This window comes from Triturus cristatus, chromosome 9, assembly GCF_964204655.1.
Source record: "Triturus cristatus chromosome 9, aTriCri1.1, whole genome shotgun sequence".
NCBI classification, from domain to species: domain Eukaryota; kingdom Metazoa; phylum Chordata; class Amphibia; order Caudata; family Salamandridae; genus Triturus; species Triturus cristatus.
This window is the reverse complement of record NC_140592.1, coordinates 950,727,403-950,749,014: the sequence shown is the minus strand read 5'-3', so window position 1 is coordinate 950,749,014 and position 21,612 is coordinate 950,727,403. Positions and strand designations below refer to the sequence as shown.

Genomic DNA, 21,612 nt, shown 5'->3' with positions numbered 1-21,612 from the left:
ACCCAATACTCTAACACCTGCGGGCAGTCCCATGCCAGGTGCAGAAAACCAGCCCCTCGGCCACCGTACCCGTCACAATTATCTGTGTCTCTCAATTTGAAGCGGTATAGTTTGACAGGAGTGTAGTATATGCGCTGGATATACTTATAATGAATAATGCGTAATCGGCAGCTAGCGGAAATGTGCGCAATTTGTAGACAGCAGTATTTCCATTGCTCGGGTGTTATGTCAATGCCTAGACCTGTGTTCCAGTGCGCTAATGCCGTGTGTGTAGGCCCTGGTTGCTGGAGACGTATATTATGACAGTGTGGATACCAAATGTCCTGGGCTCTCAGCGCGCAGCATGCGATGCAGCGGCTCCACCAACGCAGGCTCCTGTGGAAATACGGGGTCTATGGCTCACATTCCCTGTCGCAGGCGTGTATATAAGAAGTTATCTAACGGGGTGTGGGTCGCCTGTTGGAAGAATTGGTCAGAAGAGCGAAATTTCCCATTAAGGAAAAGATCTCCCCATGTGTAATGTGCACTCGGGCACATAATTTACGGAACCCTATTTCCTGGAGTAACGGCATCTGAGGGTGGTAGGAGAGAGGTAGTAACAGTGAATAAATGAACGCGGCGGTAAGTCGCTTACCAATTTTATGCCATGCGGCAACCATACTGGTGATAGTTGTAAATGGCACATTCCTGGCAGGGGCTGGTATGTGAAGCATCCCATCTAATGGGAGAGGATCCGCCAGCCAGTGTTCTGCCGCTATTTGGGGCATGTACCGGGGGGGATGGATCCAAAAGTAAGCGTAATGCGCCTGTGCACATTCAAAGTACAATTCAAAGTCTGGTATATCAAACCCACCCTGCTCATAAGGTCTCGTTAGTACGGTCCACTGTAACCTAGGTTGTTTACCCCCCAAAATAACCTTAGTAACTCTGTTCGAAGAAAAAATAGCGTCCAGGATGGTATGGGATATTCATGAAAAAATATTAAAATTGCGGGAGTATTACCATTTTTATCAGAGATGTCCTTCCAGCCATCAACAGCGGCAGTGTTATCCACCGCGTGACATTTCCGTTCCAGGCGCTCCATTGCCGTGCCATAATTGAGGCGAAGTATCTCGTCCCTATTGCACCCAATTTGGATCCCCAGATATCGCAAGTCCGTGTCGCACCATTCCAAAGGGTAATCCAGTGCGAATCTCACCACCACTGGTGTAAGGGGCAATACTTGCGACATAGCCCAATTGATGTGGACTCCAGAAAGGTACCCGAAATCTATACATTCTCGTAGCAATGGATTGAGGTTTGTCTGCGCATCTCTGACATATAGTGTCATATCGTCAGCATATAGGGATATTAGTATGTGTCGTAGCTGGCAGCGTAGCGCACGCTCCCGGTGATGCTGCCGCAGTCGACTTGCTAGTGGCTCGATCGCGAGGGCGAACAACAAGGGCGATAGTGGGCATCCCTGTCTAGTGCCTCTTGAAATAGGGATCGCCGTGAAAGTGTGGCCGTTTATGAGCACTCAGGCTGTGGGGCACTGGTATAGCAATTGGATCCAGGACACAAATATTGCTGGGAATACCATACGGTGCAGTATACCAATGAGGTAGTCCCATTCTATTGAATCAAATGCCTTTGTGGCATAAAAAAAAACTGCCGCCAAAGGAAGCTACGGCGCGACATTCTGCAGAATGGAAAAAAGGGTGCGAAGATTGTGCGTGGTGGCGCGGCCAGGCACAAATCCTCATTGATCAGTCAATACCAGTTTGTCTATCAGTTGTATTAGACTATTGGCTATAATTTTAGCTAGAATTTTCACGTCACAATTCAACAAAGATCATGGCCTGTATGAGTCACACGAATTAGGGTCTTTGCCAGGCTTGAGGAGGGATGTTATCAGTGCTTCCCTTATGGAAGGAGGAAGGATGCCACATACCATGGATTCTTCATAAACTTCTTTCAGCACTGGGGCCATAATGTCTATGTAGGTTTTGTAAAATTCGGTAGGAAGGCCGTCTAGACCCTTTACTAGATTTTGTTGCATTATGGCCTCCCGGATTTCGCCAAGTTCGAACGGGGCACTGAGAAATTACCTCTGATGATCCTCAAGCCAGCCCAGCGCCACATCACCCAGAAAACTGTCAAGGCCCAGTTGGTCGCGACGTTGGGTAGTGTAGAGCGTGGAGTAATGTGTTGTAAAGAATGTCAGTATGCTGGCTGTATCTCTGTGCGTCTCCCCATTAGGCCCTTTAATTTCCAAGACGTGCTGGGACCCCCTGGGTCTCCTGATCATGTCTGCTAAGGCTTTTCCCGGGTCGTTCGCCCTCCACGTACTTTCTGGCTTTCCAATATTTCCCCCTGAAGTTGGATTCCCGCGTTGCAGTCTCTGTATAAATGGCCAATTTCTCCCGAAAATCAAGTTTAAGTTGTGCTCCTCCCCCTTCAGCCATCCCAGTTTCTAGCGCCGTAAGTTCTTGTTCCAATTGACATAGCATTCTTTGTCGGTCTTTAAGGACCCCAAAGCTTTTTGAAATACAAAACCCCCTGATAGTGACCTTAAAGGCTTCCCACAAGATCTCTATTGAGTCGACTGATCCCCTGTTTATTTGAAAGAAGGCACGAATTTCCTCGCTTAATTCTGCGTGAAAGACTGCATCTAATAGGGCTGTAGGTTGCAATCTCCAGTGGCGTCTGGGTGTGTTATAGCCCGGCGGTAGGATCACGAGCTTAACTGGTGAGTGATCTGAGAACGTTTTCGCCAGGTGCGTAACTGCAGATATTGTGGGACCTAACTCTTTCGAGAGCAAGCAGTAGTCTATGCGCGCCCAAGTAGTCGTGTAAGTATGACTGTGTGTTCCCTCCCATGTCGCCGGGTGATGATGGCGCCATGCCTCCACTAAATTCCCCTCCTGCATAATCTCCAGCAGTGTAGCTTGTGCTTTAGTATAATGGTGTGGAGCTGTGTTTGACCTGTCCATGGCAGGGTTGATTGTCACATTGAAATCCCCTCCCCCAAATAAGCTGTGTAGATCCCACTTCCAGAATCTTCCACCTTAGGGTAGTGAAAAACTCAGGTGTGTCTACATTGGTGCCGTAGCAGCATACCAGTGTGACCGCCTCCGCACCCAATCGTCCCCACATTAAAACGTATCTACCCTGTGGGTCTGTGTGTGTGCGCCTCTCGTGTATGTGGAATAAAATGCAAAAGCCCTATGATCCGCCCATTTTCTGGCAAAAGTAGGGTTTATCTGGGGACTCATGTGAGTTTCCTGCAGCATAGCCACTTGTATATGGTGTCAATCTTGATATGCGAGTCTCTGTCTGCGCTTGCATGAGTCCCCCAGCCCCCTAACGTTCCACGATAGAATCCCCAAATGTGGCGTATGTGGAGTATCACCTGATGTACTTATGAGGTATGTGGCCTGCGGTCCTTCGACGCATGTGTGTTATATGAAGTATGTGTCTGCTCTGATATGCCTGCCTGTGTTTCTGAGTGGAGCAATAAACCTCAGTTAAACGACCAACTTCCCCCCCCCCCCACCCCCTCCCACTGTGGCATCCTAATCATGCCATAGAATCCCAACCCTCCCACCTCCCTCATTTCCAACACAACATGTGTTTCATCGTTACATGAACATTCCAACAAACAAAGCATTTTGCGTAATACGTCAGGGGTTCTCCTGTGTGGGGTTCACGCCTAGGTGGCTCAACCAGTCCCCTCCTACCCTGAGGCAACTAGTTGGGATTGTCCACCTCTACCAGGGTCAGAGGGTGTCCGGCGTACAATACCTTATGGGCACGCGCTATACTTCTAGATATGTCCAGCATCTTGTTGCCCATCCGCTGCAGCAGGGTGACTCAGTGTAGAACTCCAACCCCCTCCCACACACATTTGAGATGCCCAATGCCACCGTAAAAAGGATATTGTACATGTGCTCATCTCTTTCAATGTGTTCAATCATCTTCATCAGGTCTTGCTGGACTGGGCGGTTTCGCAGGTTGTTTTTTGAGGCGTTTCAGGAAATCTTCAGCTTGCTGAGGTTTGGTGAAGATCATTTGCTTGCTTTGGTAGGTAATCCACAGGTGTGCCGGGTAGAGTAAGGCATATTCTATCTGTGCTTGTCGTAGCTTTTGCTTCACGGGGAGAAAGCGCCACCTGTCTTCCTGTACAGTGGCTGATGAAGTCAGGATAGATGGTAAACGGTACTCCCTTAGTAGTGTAGTTGTTTCTTCTCGCGAGCAGCCCGGAGACCAGCATCCCGGTCCCTGTAATTGAAAAGACGAGCTATAATGGGGCACGGTGCTCTACCCAGAGGAGGGCGGGGGCCCAGTGCCCTGTGTGCTCGCTCAACTACGAAGTGCGGGAAGAGTGTCTCCACCCCCAAAACCTCCAACAGCAGCTTCTCTATGTAGGTCTCCATTCTTCCAGTGTTGGTACTTTCGGGTATCCCTAGGACACGTATATTATTCCTGCGGCTTCTCGCTTCTATATCTTCGTTCTTGGCGGCTATTATTTTGAATAGTTTGTCCATTTGGGTCACTGTGCTTTGGAGTTGTGCAGTGGTGTCCTCCGTATCAGAGATGCGGCGCTCGGTTTCGGTGATACGCTCATCGTGTTTTTCAATTTTGTGCACAATGTTGTCCATGCGAGAGTTCATGGCGTCTATTTTGTCTGCCAGCGTAGCTAGCCCTTGTCGGACCTCGAGCATGAGCGACCTCACGTCTTCACCCGCCGGTGCAGGGGCCTCGGATAGCGTGGATTCAGCGCCAACATCCATATCAAGCTGCTGGGAACGCGTGGTCTTCTTAGTTTCAAATTGGAGGCGAGGTTGTTTGGTGTCTGACTTCCCCATTGTGTGTATTGGCCCACAGTGCGATGTGACGCCAGAGGAGAGGGGCTTGGCAATTAGTCAATCCCCAGAATACCGTGGGGGGAAAGGGCCTCAAGCCACCCGACTTCTGCAGCAGGGAGATCGGTGCAGTGGATATTTTCCCCACCCTAAGCAATACGCACCGCCGTCCTCAGCCACCCCACGAGTCCCCAGGCGTAGGGTCTAGCAGCACCACCTCGCAGCTCCCTCCACTGTGGTGCTTGGGAGTACGTTGACCATAACCTGCAAAATGATCAGTGTCTATTTTTGATCAGCACTGCAGCGCCGCCTCCACTGTAACACCTGCAGGATGTAGTGAGGGCTATCCGCTTGAACACCGCCAGGTAAGTGTTGTCACCATATGGTAATTATTGGGGCAGCCTGCCAGCCCGACACCTAGGGGCAGACCGGTGGTGCCGCCACTGATGGCCGACCCGCGCGGCGCACCCACCTTACAATCTGCCTGTCCCTGTTTACTAGTCCGGTAGCCCAGTGTCCCTCAGCACACTGGATATCAATACTGGAGAAGACAGTGGCACCCGTACGTGCGCTAGGGATTCACAACGCGCTCCATCTATTGTAGAAACATCGCTCCCTCCATTACGCTCCCAGCATGTATTGAGGGCCAGTACTCAAGCAGAATGAACTCCCGCTGCAATGCGGGCGTTTTGTGTGGCAGCCGACAGACCCGGCACTTAATGCAGGAAGATGGTTCCGCCGCTAAGGGCTGATCCGCCCCCCACGCGGCGCGCCCGCTGTACACTCCGCTTATCCCTGGGTGCTAACCCGGCAATCCGGTGATTGTCAACACGTTGGTCGGGAACAATAATGAAGGCAATGGCACCTGCCTGTATCACTATTGTGCGCACCGTGCTCCGTCCAGCACAGCAATATCGCTTCCTCCACAGCGCTTCCAATGAGGCGCAAACTCTGCATTAATTCATGGGAACTTCCCGCTACAGTGCGGACGCTTTTCTTTACTTTTTGTTTTTTTTTAATGTGGCCGCCAACAGTCCCAGCTCTTAACTGTAGGATAATGGCGCCGTCGCTAATGGTCGACCCGCCACCCGCACGGCGCGCCCCCTCCCGGACTTGCAAACACACCTGCCGTCAGTCCGACCGGCCGCCTCGCACTCCTGCTGGGAGACCTCCGCGCTCCCTCACACAGCCTAATATCCGGCCACTTACACTCCCAGCTGTACTCACTGCTTCGGCGGTTTCACTGAGGCACTTTGATGTGGGCCTAGACACCACGTGTGAAGCCGCGGCGCCCGCATACCTGCCAGCGCCGCAGATGACGCGCGTCCCTCTGCTAGCCCCTGTACGGTCGCTGCTATAGGCTGTTAGGGGAGTAGGCTCGGAGCGGCCCCCACACTTCATATTCTGTCTGAGGAAACCCGCGGAGCTCAGCAGCAGATGCGTACCAGTTTCGCTTCAGTTTGGCCCCATTGTGTAGGATTATTTACGGATGAGCTCACTCAAGTGCGGCCATTCCGCTCGTGTGCCACCTAGCGCCCCGTTCTCACTTTTAATACTTTTCCTATCTCGACTTCACAGAAAATAAACAGTAACACATCACCTTTATGAAGGACTCTTGAATTTGCAGGCAGCCAGACTGATGCCCGGATCTCTGTAACCATGAGAAACTTTCTCAAAATGTGTACAGTGTACTGTGGCTTAGGTGTGGGAAAAGTGGTGCTTCGCTCTCTGTTTAATGTACTTTCTCAATATTTACTTTTTCAATAATCCTCGTTAGAAAGTAGGTTCTTGACCTTTATACATCCTTCCAAAATATTTTTATTATGGTCCGCCTGGGTTAAAAAAAAAATAAAACATATCTTTTTATTTAAAAATAAAACAGAGAATCATGCGGTGACATTTGACATTTCAGATCGCAATTTGAAGACACAGGCACACATTAATAAATGTCCGACATTGTAGAAATCTGGCAACAATCAATAGCATTATCAAAAACACACAATGCCGAGGCTGAAGTAAGGTCCTTCTCATTACATAATTCCTTAAGTTGCTTCCACAATAGGCTTACATAATTCCCATCGATATGCATTCCACTTTCCCCATAAATTAGTCCATTTCGATGGACAGCCTCTTCCCACGTTACCACCCTCTCATGCTGCATACACCAATCCATGCCTTTCTTCCAGCCCCTCAAACTCTGGCTTAAGTTAGACCTTCACATACATGCTATGTTCCGCTTGACCACCATTAATCCCAGTGTGAGCCAAAGTCGGTCCATACGGGTTAAGTCTGTCTCTGCTCATACATTTAGGAGGCACTATTTGGATGATAGTCCCAAATCAACCCTACAAACACCATTAAGACAGCCGAGCACCCACCTCCAGTATTGCTGGAGCACCGAGCAGCTCCATATGGTGTGGAAAAACATGCCCTCCTTTCGGCACTTCCTGCTCCAAAATGTGCTGTTTAATTTACCCATTTTAATCCGTGTAGTACAGTCATAATAACTAGACTGCATGGTTTTTGAATCTTTGCATTTTGATACCCCATGCAGTGGAATCTTACCTGCTTTCAGCTTTTGTCAAAATGGACTTGAACTGTAACTCCAGTGCCCATCTTTTAAAATAAGGGCTACTGCTGTACAGCTGGGGTAAGAAGACTCATACTGACTAAATGCATAATAAACCTCTGCATCCTGAACGAGGAACACTGTTGTCTAACCCGGCATCATATCTACTCCCAAATAGAACTGTCACATATGGGACCCAGAATAGGGGCTATGCAGGTGTTTTAATTCATTTGGAAATGAAAAGAAAACGAAATATGCTCTTTTTGACTAGAACTGTAGAACTCCATTATAGTTAAATCTTTGCTGAAAACTAACTTCTCAAAATGAATTTTTGGATTGACTTAACATACAAAAATAATTTGCCGTCACTTTTCGCTTTTCTTATGATTTATAGGAGTTGAAATAAGCTATTCAATTGACAATATGCTCCTTGAAGTACTTCGGCATTTATATTTCCTTGAGCCATTTCTAATAAGAATCCGGCGCTTGATGTAGGTCTCATTCGAAGTGCCAGGTCTTGAGCCCCTTCCTGAAGTCTGTCAGCTAGGGCGAGGTGCAGAGGTGGAGGGTGTTCCAGGTTTTGGCGACTAGAAGGGAGATGGAGCAGCCTTTGGCGTATGCGAGGGATCTGCGTGAGGTGTGTGGAGCGGAGGTCCCTGGGGGTATGGTGGAAGTGCAGATGGTAATTCAAGTAGGCGGGTCCTTGGTCGTGGATGGCTTTGTAGGTGTGAGTCAGGAGCTTGACATTTCATCTCTTCTAGACCGGGAGTCAGAGGGCAGGTGGTGATGTAGCACCTCTGGATTGGGCAGAGATGCCGAATATCTAGAACCCTCTTCCTGTGCATTTTAATTCCTGCACAGGAGCAGAGACTTTGAGAAAAGAGAGGAACTACAGAGGACGAAGGACTGTCCGCTAATGGAGCCTGGTCTAGAGTTGTGGTACCCATTTGGACTTGTATTTATAGGCTCTGTTGAACTCTGCCTCCAGGGACATTACCACTTGCCTTTCCACTGGGGGACGAGGGTGGACTTGCTGGGGACCCTGAAGAAGAGCATTTCCAGAGTCCGTTGTAGACTGGTCCTTTGCTGGATATGAATAGAAGATATCCCGCTGACTCCTACTGGATACACAGCCACCCTGCAAGTGCCCATGATGGCTTGGTGCCTGATTAGTGTAGGCATGCGGGGTAAACTGTCTTGAGGGAAGCAGGGATGCTGCTTCTGAGTGACTTCAAGCCAGGAGGATACCAAGAGCTGGGGTTAGAGGTTAGGTCTCTGAAGCTATCTTTAGCGGTGGAGGAGCAGTCTACAAGTTGAAACAAAACCATGAATGTGGCTGAAATTTTAGAGATCCGGAGGCCATTTTGGACACTCTTGAAGCTAGGGAATGTCGCCAAAAGCACATCAAATCAAACCCTGTTAAAAAGGCCCATCAGTTCCAGAGATATTGCCATTTAAACTTACAGCTCTTGTGTGACACATTGTCTTCATCCCTATGGAGGCCCGAATGCCTGGGCACACCAGTGGCCGCATGGCTATTCCTTGTGGGATTTAATGACCACCTCAAGTGAGCCTGTGAGGTGTGGGTCTCGCCAAGTAACCAGTCCGGAGGAAGCGTTGTCATGCTTTATTCGGTAGCAGCCTCTTTGAGGAAGGGGAGACTCTGTGACAACTCTCAAGCACTCGGACCCCCAGCTGTTTGTCACGTGGGCCTTTGCCAGTGGCCACCCCAGCTGCGAACTGCATCCCGTGTTCTTTTCCTGCTTTTCCGCACAAAAGGGGAACACAGTTGAGACTGCCATTGCCCCCATCAACAGCAAGTAAGTGCTGTGCTGGCAGGAAAGGAAACCGAACACAGTGCAGCACGCATGGGGCACTTTGTGCAGGTGCATGGGTGCCTTTGGTGGGAGAGGCGTCCACACCACCTATATTCAGCTTGTGGTGCTGTAAATCTTTAGTTCAAGGAAATAAGCGAACAAAGAGGAAAAGGCAAGACACCTCTGCATCAAAGGGGGTGCCTTAGGATGCAAAGTTGCACCTCATAGTGCTTTGTGGCACTTATTTGGTCTTTTGTTGTGGTGCTCCAGGAGGAGCAAGGGCTCCACAATATGTTCTACTGGATCTTGTGGGGGGAGAGTCAGTGGGACTCACAGGAGTTATACACAGAATATCAAAATTCTAGCCGTAAGTCTCCTTGGGTTGAGGAAGAGTGACCCTAGAAGAGGTTTTGGTCACATGTAAGCACTTCTGTAATTGGGATTTTGCTCAAAACCTATGCAGTGCATGGTCCTCTGTGGTTGCTAGGCAGCTTTGCTCAGTGTAGAAAGGAGACTCTTGAGTTATAGTTGCAGAAATGGTACATTGAAGATACAAGTTAAACTGGTGCATATTTTCAAGAACACCAAAATATTTTTCTCCTCTCTAAAATGTTTTATCGTAGAATAGCTTATGCTCTATTGTTTAAATATATAGTGACACCCTAAAAAAAAACAGTAGTCCTGACTTTCTAATTTTTCTCCCCTCATAATTTGTGTTTAGACCATATGATGGGGAGGGTAGTCATTTTCTAGAGTTTGAGGGTTGCTGGTTTGTAAACCATTGGCACTCTGGCATAAGGGGTCCCAGTGCACACTTAAATGGATAATTGACCTATGTCACCATTCACTATTGTGCACCCTCTTTGGGTTGTGTGGCTCTCTAGAAAATATCCACATAAGCATTTCCACCTTCCAGTTTGTCTATATCTTTGTTAATTTGTGCATAGTAGTAAGTTCTGAGACTCTAACCCATAGCACCTCCCCTGAGTAAGCCTTGGACTGCTCTGCCTCACTAGCCTTCGAGTCCAGTACTAAAGGGAATATGGGTTCCTAGTTTTGGCCGCCCTAAGTACAGGGGCTCCAAGACATCAGAAGCGAAAGACAACCGCCATCCTTCCTTAGTTACAATCAAGTTCTATACCTTTTTTCACTGACTGGCCTGTAACCCTCCAACCTGGATTTCCCACAGTCCTCATTTCAGTAGGTAGTCTTGTGTTTGCACATTGACTACCCAATCAGCCTTGCTATGACTTGGAATGTTTCATTGGGATTCAGCAGGCTTTGCACGGCTCTATAGGTATTTCATCACTGTGTGGGTTCTCTCTCCATGTCAAACATTCTTCCAGTGTTTTCTCACATCATCATCGCCAACTTGCAGCGCTCCAAAGTTAATTTCCTTTGGTTCTCGAGCCTCTCTACGGTTGCTTTCAGAATCCGATTGTTAACCGTTCACCTAAAAGTCCCTCCCCTTTACTCCTGCAAAATGTGCATTATTGACATTGTGCACTGAATCTCACCTTTTCTAGTCTACTGTGCCTACCAGGGATAAGTGGCATTTTTCCCCTTTACTTCTACCAATGTATTGTGCCACATTTATCACATTTATCACTGATCTCCTTCAACACCTACATTGTACACCTCATGTCTGTATATATTGTACCGGTGCTAGGACCCTACTACATTATTGTGACCATAAATTATATTACTAACTTGTGAGCCGACATTTGAAGCATTAGCAGGCAGCATGCACATGCTGCAAATCAAACCTGGGGTTTCAGAGTGGATAACTTCCTTGATTAGCTGTTGCTCCAGAACCAGGTCATGATCGGTTTACATGAATAGTGCGCTGGACCACCCAGCCGAATGACTTAATTAACCCATAATCATCATTCAGCGGGACAGCAATCCAGCACATCACCGCATCATTACTGTCCCCTTCAATTCTGTACTTGGCAGCTCATGCACACTTACTCTGCTTTCCTTCTCTCTGACTTGTAACCCACTGCCAGGTTCTGTTTCCACACCACATACACCTGTTGCTACAAGATGTGCTAGCCACCATCTACCCTCCACCATTTGCCACCTTGCCCCCATAGATCGCTCTCACTCAAAGTGCTCCTTTGACCTCCAGTTCTACCTTCCTCCCCTACCTACCCTTTTAAGTCATGAGGTCGTGCAAGCAGCCCGTAACTGACAGTGAACCGGCATCCCTATTTTCCTGCTTATCCTGACCCATCTGCAAAGATTTCACGTACTCCTAAGCCTCCAAGAAATGTAGCATTTTTTTATGCAATGTGAGCAATTCTTACCCAAGAGTATATCACTGGCATTGCCCTCCACTAGAATTTGCACCCCAGATTTTATTTCCCATAATGATCTCGACACCAGTGACCACTCAATGGCAATGTGTCATGCTCAACACTGTACACACTTTACCCCTCTCCTCGGCGCCCTTCCCCACACCTCTACCTTCAACACCGAACCGTACAGGACAGGACATTCTACAAGGTACCGAGTCATGATAACACACGATCCAGATTCCTGCGACATCACACATATCTGGGTAGTCTACTGTCTTAATAAGCCACACAAGGAAAGTGTGTACCAGCAAGATAATACCACACACATCATCCTTGTTCGGGTTTTGCTTAATTTCAGCTCACTATGTGTCTGAAGGATGCAATGTTTTTTAAATATATTTAATTTAAATTGAATTTGTTGTAGAGGTGATTTTCTACAAAGAGCCTGCAGATTCAGCATTTGCTTAGGAGTACATGTAAAGGGTTAATAAAGGGAACGTGGTATCTCCTTCTGCTCCAACAGACATGAGGCGCTGTCGTTACTGTTGAACTGCCCCCTCTACTTTCCTGCAGCGCTATTTACAGCTCAAAGGGATTTGCATGTGGCCTTTCCACTACTGGTACATTGTTTGATATAAGTGTGATTTAAAAAAAAAACTTCAGTAAAACATTTTCTTTTTGAGTTTTCTTGCGACACACGTTTACAAGCATACTTATGAGAAAGGAAACCTACCATTCAAAAGATCAACAAAAAAAATACAAATGTACTTTGTTTTCCTAACATCTTTGCTAGATTTCTCTATGGTAAGGGGAAACCATGAAAAACACAGTCGGTTTTTAAAAAGCGTGTGCCGCCAGATTGGTGTGTTGCGATTGGGTTCCCACACTTTTTAAAGCATGTCTTACGCTGTTGAAGAAATTGGATTCAAGAGTAATAAACCAATTGTTTTTTATTTGCCAGGGTGAATTGTGTACCATGTGACTTTACTTCTCAGAAATGGCACCCTTAGCAAGGAGTAGAAAACTACGATATGCAAATAATTAAAATTGCATTAGAGTATACTCGTCGATTCCAACTGCCGATTTTATCTGGCAGGCTTCTAACCAGCCTCCCACCTTTGTCTTTAACCAGTGATGTTGCAATGTTCTCTCACCTGCCTTCTTCATTTTTATTCTAATTCTCCTTTTCTGTGCTTTTGGACTGTTTCTTTGTGAAAAATGTATAAAAACCTAAAACATTCTAAGAAAACATTGCCGTGTCTGATGGCTTAGTGGATTAATTCATCCACTGTAGGGGGCCTGTGGTCGACCTCATGGTCACGGGTTCAAATCTCCGCTGGTCCACTCGGTTTCACCCTTCTGAGGTTGATGAAATGAGTACTATTGAGTTGGATAACAATAAACATCTGTTATTTAGTGCCAAGACACCCTTGGGTAAAAGTGTGGTTTACAAATACAGGTTATGTTACGTTAAGTTGCATAAATATTTTAACCACATAAAAAGGCAGGAGACCCCAGAAAACATCTCAATTTTCTGGTCATAAACCTGGAAATGCACGATCTATCATGCATTTTTAAGCTCAACACCAGATTTCAACTTAATCTGGATAGTTTAAGAAGAGGCTACATCCCAGCAAAGTGATTTTGGCCTGAGCCATTTTCGTGGTTACCGGACTCCCAAAGCAAACCAGCAGTTCATGGTTTAGCCCTCAGTAAATGTGTGTTGTCAAGTAAACCCAGAGGGATCTTATCCTCCTTTTTGAACAGAGACTGAATCAAATTTTGCATGTCGTTCTATTGAGGAGTGAAAGTATTGAGTGCAAAGTCCGGGCTAGTGCTCTTTTTAGAAGTATGCTGTTACTTGTAAATACTTTAATTGAACGGTAGACCTTCACTTTCACCTGAAGCCAACTTTCAAAAGGCATGTCTAATGGGGCAAAAGAGTAAAGCATGTTTTCAAATCTCAATGAAAGCCGGGAATTGATAGATGCAATACTGTCAGTCATCTCTGAAAACAGTTTACGTTTGACTGTATGCAAACATTTTTCATCGTTGATCTTGCCCCACGCGCAGGCAGCTTGGAGTTTAAAAACACGAGCCCTAACCGAGATGGTTTATGTGGATGAGGTGGATGTAGATCAGGAGGGAATAGCGGAGATGATGCTTGATGAAAACGCGATTGCCCAGGTGGCACGTAAGTAATTTATTCTAGAATTTGTTTTTACAACTAATGACAATATAATAAAATCCTCGTCATTTTGGAAATGTGTATGTAACCAAACTTTTTGTTTTCGTATATTGCTGTTATTTTCTTCAATATCCATATCTTAACAACATACTCAAATTTGTTCTTTATAAAAGATGTGTGTAAATGTGAGAGATCGTTTTAAGTTAATGAGAGCCACTTATAAATGACCTGAAATGCTACACCATATACTGAAGTCAGAAGTAGAGAGAAAACATATAACGATACTGGGATGTAGAAAGAGAGAGAGCTTGAGCAAGAATGAGCAATGAAATATAGAACAAGGAAGATACAGACACAGGTTGGTGAGAAAGGTCATGAAGAAGCGTTACAGATTTAAATGTAAAAATAAATGTAAATCCAATCTTTGTAAAGCGCGAATAGCTACCCAAAGGCATCTCAGCGCTGGGGGCCGTCGGGAAGATTAAGCAAGCTATTGCCCAGAATCGCATGGTGCTGGGCTGACCTGCCACCGGTGCCACGGATCGAACCGTGAGCCCCAGATTCCAGCGTCAGTCGCCCTGGCCGCGGCGCCACACCTCTTCCCTGTAACAGCAGCAGCACAACCAGCCCTGCAGTCTATCTCCCGGTCTTTTTGTCGGAAGTGCATGTCTTTGAGATGCTGATGCAGTCTTATCTCACAGATGAAGATTGCACAACCTTTTTGGAATGTCATCTGTTTCATTTTCCAAACTGATTTGTTAGTCGCATGTTGGCTGCATTGCAGCCTACATGGAGAACATGCAATCCCCTACAGCCCTTGGCTGGGCGGCATCTTAACCAATCACAACGCTCCATTGGATCATTGTGATTGGCTTAGGAGAGGGGAGGGAGGCTGCCTGCTTCCTGTTCCTGCCGTAGGAGCCTTTCTCCAAATAGAGTGCGAAAAGCAAGGATGGTAAGGGACATCCCTGCCATGTGCACTGCCGAATGGGAAATGGGGCATAGTTTCTCCCATTAACTCTCACAGACCATAATTGCTCAGCACCCAGGCCCTAAATCTCTCTCCAAAGCCAAAATGTGTTAATACTTCTGTCAGATATGGCCAGCGAACACTGTCAAATGGCTTCTCGGCATCGACGGAGGAGGGCATAGCTTCCCTCTGGGATCGGTGAGCCTTTTCTATGAGATGCAGGAATTTTTTCGTGTTATCCGCACATTGTCGCTAGGGGATAAAACCGGCTTATCTGGGGCCACAAATTCAGGCATCCACGGGGAAAGACGAGCCGCCAAAGCGCTCGTGAAAAGCTTAACATCAATGTTAAGCAAGGAAATCTGCCTATATGACCCACTGTGCCATGTGTCCTTGCGAGGCTTAGAGATGACTACAATAGAGTCGTCTAGCATCTGAATCGGGATCATGGTGGGGTCCGTAAAGGAGTTAAAGACCCTGGGGAGGAGGGGAACCAGCAGGGCACCAAATGTCTTCTAAAACAGCGCAGAGAAGCCATCCTGGCTTGGGGTTTTGAGGAGCTTCTGTCTTGAGATAGCAGTTATAACTGGTTCGATTCAAATTGGTTGTTCCAGCCTGAGCCCTGGTCCTTCTTCAGGCTAGCAATATTCATTTGACACAAATAATGAGCTGGATTCTCTGACAGTAAGGCCGGTGCCAAATAGAGATCAGCGCAGAATTCCCTGAAACGAGAAGCAAACAAAGATGTAACACCCGTAGCTTCGCGTTGGGCTCGAAGTTTGTTGGCTAACAATCTTCCTCACTTATTCTCTCCCACGTAGAAGGTATGTTTAAGGCAAAGCAGAGTGTATTCTGCTTTGTCAAGATCAACACCTGCTAGATGTTTCAGTGTAGCTCCCAATTGGTACCATATTCTGAGGGCCCCAGTGCTTTGGTAAATCTGTTCTAACTCGTTTACCTGTTCCTGGAGTTGTATTTGTTTCTCTTTCCGTAATGTAATGTCTGCCACCGCTATAGCGATAGATTCGCCTCTGATGACTGCTTTTAATGTGTCCGAAACCATCATGACTGAAACCTCAGGGCTATCATTAACACTGAGATAATCCAATATTACCTTATGTATTTGTTTTACTACAGTGGGCCTATGAAGGAGTGTCTCCTTGCAACTGCCACGACAGAACCGTGCCATCAATACCAGGCACCCTCGGGTCCAGAGAAATTATGGAATGGTACGAAAGGGACCTCGAGTCAATTTCTACTGATGTAACTGCCCCCTGAACCTCACAGGACCCCAAGAAATAATACAATCGGGCATTAGACTTGAGGGCATGGGAATAAAAGGTATAATCCCTTGCGCTTGTGCGACAAATCTGCCAAGCCCATCTCCCTCAACCAGAGAACCCCATCCGAAGAGACTGCTTCCGCCCCACCCTCTCTAGAAACAGAACGGTCCTTTTCGTTACCAAACACGAAGTCATTATCGCCCGATCAATACCCATCGATCTTGCGCTGACAATGTGTCTGCCACAGCTCTACAAATTAACTGTTTATGCTTTTCATGGGGGGCATACAGAGAGCCCAAGACAAGAGTGTGTGACCCTATATGTATCCTGTAAACAAGGAGGGGGCCCCTGATTTCAGCAACCTTGGAACCTATCCTACCTTGGATATTGGATACCGTGGATATTGGATACCAATATTGCAACCCCACCCTACTTACTTGCCATGGAATTAAAATACTGATGTGGAAAAGTCCTGGTCTTAAGCTGGTGTCAATCCCTTGTTAGTAAATGCGTTTCCTGAAGCAAGCCGAGATCTCATTTCATCTGTTCTAAGTAAGAGAATGGCCCTACTTTTAACGGGGTTGTTAGCCCGTTAACATTAAGAATGACTACCCTTAGATTATCATGAGGCATACCAATGGCATAAGCTTGTCATGCTGTATTTTGACTATCCAGCATCTCCACCCGATCTGCTTGAAATGCTCATAGGAGTGACCCACCTGGCTAAAGATGTAGCAATGTCATCTATGTGAGTGCCCTTGCAACAACAAACCCCCCAAAAAACATGAACAGATAAAAAGACAACGTCCCTGAAAGTAACCAGCCACCGAACATCTTTGGCAGTACTTCAGTGGACAGCAGATGTAGAGGGTCCATGGTAGTCATTGATCCCTTCAACGACTCCCCCTGCCCCCGACAAAGGCAAATGTGTAAAGTATTTGCAACCACCCTCACAGCAACCCAATGATGACACCACAAATGGACTCCACACAACTTTGTAAAAACGAGTATACATTTCATATAAAAAGATATACGATAAGACCACACGATATAAATCCAACATATGAGTATGTGTAATATTCCTCCTGGCTGGTTGTTAGGCCAGCCAGCCCTTGCAAGTTCTGGCGATATTAATGAGCACCTCTAAACATTCCACTGTAGTCCTAATACCATGTTATGCAGTTCTTAATGCTAGAATCAGGCACTTTGCAATGTAGAAATAATGCAATGCGTAACGCAACAACCAGGTACTTTGTTATGCAGACATAATGCAATGCGTAGTACACTAATCAGGTAGTCCGTTATGCAGGAATAATGCAATGCGTAATACTCTAATCAGGTAGTTCGTTCTGCAGAAACAATGCAATGCGTCATACCACAATCAGGTAGTTCGTTACGTAGAAATAATGCCATGCGTAGTACACTAACCAGGTAGTTTGTTATGCAGGAATAATGCAATGCGTAATACACTAATAAGGTAGTTAGTTATGCAGAAATGATGCAATGTGTAATACACTCCAGCACCGATCACAGTGCCTTAGGCGGTCTCTCCGCCACTCGTGCAGACTTGCAGTCAGCCTCTGTCAACAGTTGCCCCCAACACAGGTATGGTATAACAAAAAGTGCAGCTCCGCGCTCTGGCCTCGGCACTAACACTCCCTTGGCCAATACGGGCCGCGATACAAGCAGAAGCTCGCCCTGCTGAATGAGAGAGGGACAGAGAGCGTCTCCCTCCGAGCCCGCACCCCGCCCCAGGCGTCGACGCATGTTACCTGGGGGATTCGACCTCACTCTCCTCTCCTCTTCCAGTGACTTGAGCCTCTGATGCAAACTTGGTGAATGGGCAACGGTGGGCTCGGGCCGCGGCTCAGCTCCTCCGGGGCTGCCGGTCCGGGCCGCTACTGCTACTAAGATCTCAGGCTGCCACAGGGCACATGCACACAGCATCGCTGAAACCCACTTGAGCTCCGGGGGTGCAATCACCGGGCACCCCGCACGAAGAACACGCACACAGCGTCGCTGAGACTCACTTTAGCTCCGGGTGCACGATAACCAGGCAATCCTCACGAAGGTCTCAGGCCGCACAAAGCACATGCACACAGCGTCGCTGAGACTCACTTGGATTACGGGTGTGCATGTTAACAAGGCACATGATGAAAGGATGATCCTTACGAAGGGCTCAGGCTGCAGACAGGCCTCCAGGTGCCCACAATCACAGGGCACTTCTTACGAGGGTCTCAGGCTGTTCCTGAGTTTCCGCAACAGGGAGCTAGCTCACCTCGGGCCCTTGGGAATAAGTTACTTCAGGACACAGCACAGCAAAGTCCTTTCAATCAGGGGAACACAGCACACAGCAAAGTCCCTTGAGCCTTTCCTTAGTTAAAACAGCAAACTGCAGGCCAGCCCAGAACACACAGTCCTTTCTTTCAGTCTCTTCAGTTGTTTCTTCCTTGGCAAAGGTTCCTCTTGACCACGAAGTAGCTCCAGTCGTGTTCAATCTTGATCAAGTCATTCTCCAAAGTTCAGGGGCTTCAGCTCTCATAGTTATACCCCGCAATGGCTTTGAAGTCTTTGTGTTCAGGTGGACACTTACCCCTGTTCAAACCAGTTCTGGGTGCCTCCGTGCCAGTCACACATTCTTCCTTTGATTAGTGGGGGTCTGGATTCTCAGTCACTCAGCAGGAGATGGGACAATTGTTTTATAGCAGCAACCCAGCCTCTTCACCTCTAGGGACTATTCCTATCCAGATGCAGGTCTGCCTGTTGCTGTCTCTCCTCCTCCCCTGGGTCAAGACATTCCCCAGATCCTATCGCTTTCAAATCCAGACAGTCAATCCACAACCAGGCAGAGACACACAGAAATGTTAGAGCACAAAAACCCAGCCACTTCTAAAAGAGTGGCTTCTAAATGCACAATGCAAAAACCACCTTCATAAAAAGATGTGTTATTACATTGTAAGTTCAGGCATACTAAACTTCACCTCTCCATCTTAAGCCTTTGGTAATATAGGCTGGGAAACATATTACACAGCCTCCCCATTCTGTCCTATGGGCAAGATGGCCTTTCCACAGTGAAAAACGAAATGGAAGTTATTTCACTGTCTGGTTATGGTACACACCTTATTACATGTCCTACCTTTCACATGCACTGCACCCTGCCCAGGGGGTACCTTGGGCCTACCATAGGGGTATCTGATGTGCATAGAAAGGGAAGGGTAAGGTCCGGCATGTGGGTGCACTTGTCAGAACAACATGGCAGTTTAATAAACTGCGCGCAGGCACTGCAGTGGCAGGCCTGAGTTCCCTCTTTAAGGCTACTGGTGTGGGTGGCACAATTAGTGCTGCAGGCCCACTAGTAGCATTTGCATTACCAGCCCTGGCACACATAGTGAACTTTACTAGGGACTTTACTAGTAAGTCAAACATACCAATCATGGACATCCAATTACCATTATACTTTATACAGGGAGCACTTGCACTTTGACACTGATCAGTAGTGGCAAAGTGCCCAAAGCATCAAAAATAGAGACGGTAGAGGCAAAACGTCAGGGGTAATCACGCCAAGAAATGCCAGGTCTAACAGTTCTCCTCCCTGCAGCGGTTCTATCTGTTGAAGCAGAGCCATCACTTTTGATCTTAAGCAGTTCTGTAGCCTCCCGGAGAGATTAAATCTGATAAAACTTCCCTTCCCATCGAAAAATTATACGAAAGGCGTGGCCTGGGGAGTATAGAATGCTTTTGCCTCTAAGAAAGGACGTCGCTGGCCTGAACTCTTGCCGTTTCTGGAGCGTTATTGCAGATAAGTCTTGAAATAAATGTAGTGTATCGCCCCAAAACTGCACCAGCTGAGAGTCTCTCGTTTTGCGTAATATCATTTCCATAAGGGGGAAGTTGTGCACACATGCCAAGATGTCAATTGGGTAAGAATCACCTGACCTAGGTAGGCCCACCGATGGACTGTGTCTAGATGCAAGTCCTTAGATTGTTTGTCCCTCAGAATTTGGACAAAGAGAGCCATTACATAGCTACGAACATCATCTCCCCCCGCACCCCGAAGAGGCCCCCCTAATTCTGATGTTATTTCTCCAGGACCTGTTCTCCAAATTCTCAGTCAGCGCTTGAAGATCGAGCTGTTGATGATTTCTTGCTGTAACTGTTCCATTTCCTCCTCTGTAGTAGTCTTGTGTTGCTCCAGAACTGCCTGTATCTCCTGCGCTAAGTCTCTCTTGATCCCCTGAAGGTCATCCAGCAGGAAAGAAAATAGTCTCCCAATATGAGCGGGTAACTGGCGCTTCAGAATCTCCCATCTCCGGTGATGCAGCCCAACTAGGTACAGCCAACTAGTCTCCAAGCGTAGGGACGGATGCCTTTGCAAACATATCTTTTAAGGTGCTTGATTTTTTTTTTTATTGAGTGTAGATGTCATTGCTGTAGGTGGGGGAGGGGGTGCCTCTTAATATGCGTAGAAAAAAGAAGGAAAAAAAGGGAGCCCTTCGCAATCTACCAGTTTCTACTCAGGTGATCAGTCGTCCATACATTTTCCCTCAACGAGCAATGAACTGGGACCGATCTCCCCCCGGATTTAACACTCAGTTCAGGATATCAGCAGGCCAGAGGAGAGTGACCCACCACTTTTCAGTCCTCCGGGAGGCGCTCAAGCATTCCACGGCCAGGGCCCGAGGGCAGTCCAGCTGATGGAGCAAATGCCACCCCAGACCCTCTCAGTGGGGCAGCGCAGCCCCTAACGCACCAAATCTCTACGGTGCCACCCTGGGATCCCAGGGCCCACGCACCCTCCGCCCCCACGTCAAAGCCCTAGGCCGCAAAGGAGACTGGGGCCTAGACATACAGTACAGCCTTAAAGGGAGGAACTGTCCACCCTGTCTGTGGGCTCTGGCTCTCTCAAACCCTGGTGCGTTTCCAGGACCACCGCTCAAACCTCTGTCTCGCGGCTGGGCCTTTTCTCTTTCTGCCCGTTCCAAAAGATCCACCGCACCCACTGGTCGTCAGGGAGGGCGGCCAGGTCGCAAAAGAGACGCGGGCCTCAGCACACATTATGGCCCCCAATGAAGGACCAGTCTGCCCCAACCAAGGGCTCAGGCTTACTCAAGCCACGGTGTGTTTCATGCTCACCGCTCTCTCCTCTGTCTCGCGGCCAGGCCTTTTCTCTCTCTGCCTGTTTCCGAAACTCCACTGCACCCACCGGTCATCGGGTAGGGGAGCCCGTAGGTCTGTGAGTGCTCCCCTCCCCCTGTTTCTTGCCAACACCTCTGCCAGGCACACGGCAATCCTGAAGACCAGTGACGTTGCAGCTTTTGGTCTCACCCTTCAGGAAGACAGGACCCAGCAGAGCTCCCACCTCTCGTCTTTGCTGCAGCTTATGGTTGTGGGCACAGCGACACCTCCGGGACATGCCGGTGTCCTCGGTCCCTACGTCAACTCAGGGCTCCTCCCAGCACAGCAGGGACCGGGGCAGCACCAATCTCCGGGCCAGTGGGCTCCAAATCAGAGCCCTTATCTACTCCCTGTTTGTACCTCCTCTCGTGGTCCAGGCCCCAGTACCAGGCCTAAGCTCCTCTGTGCTATTTGGGATAAAAAGAAGACCGCCCTCCGTCACCTGTCAGTGCGGGGACGTCGC

At 47.8% G+C, this 21,612-nt stretch overlaps 1 protein-coding gene across 2 annotated transcripts in view; it reads left to right on the top strand.

The window, feature by feature from the left end:
• Positions 1–21,612, top strand: part of TTC8 (tetratricopeptide repeat domain 8) — a 357,649-nt gene that overhangs the window by 58,960 nt on the left and 277,077 nt on the right. For both annotated transcript variants that reach the window (XM_085626573.1, XM_085626572.1), the window contains one exon: positions 13,607–13,727. In XM_085626573.1, the coding sequence (XP_085482699.1) occupies positions 13,607–13,727 (121 nt within the window). The remainder of the gene's footprint in view (positions 1–13,606; positions 13,728–21,612) is intronic.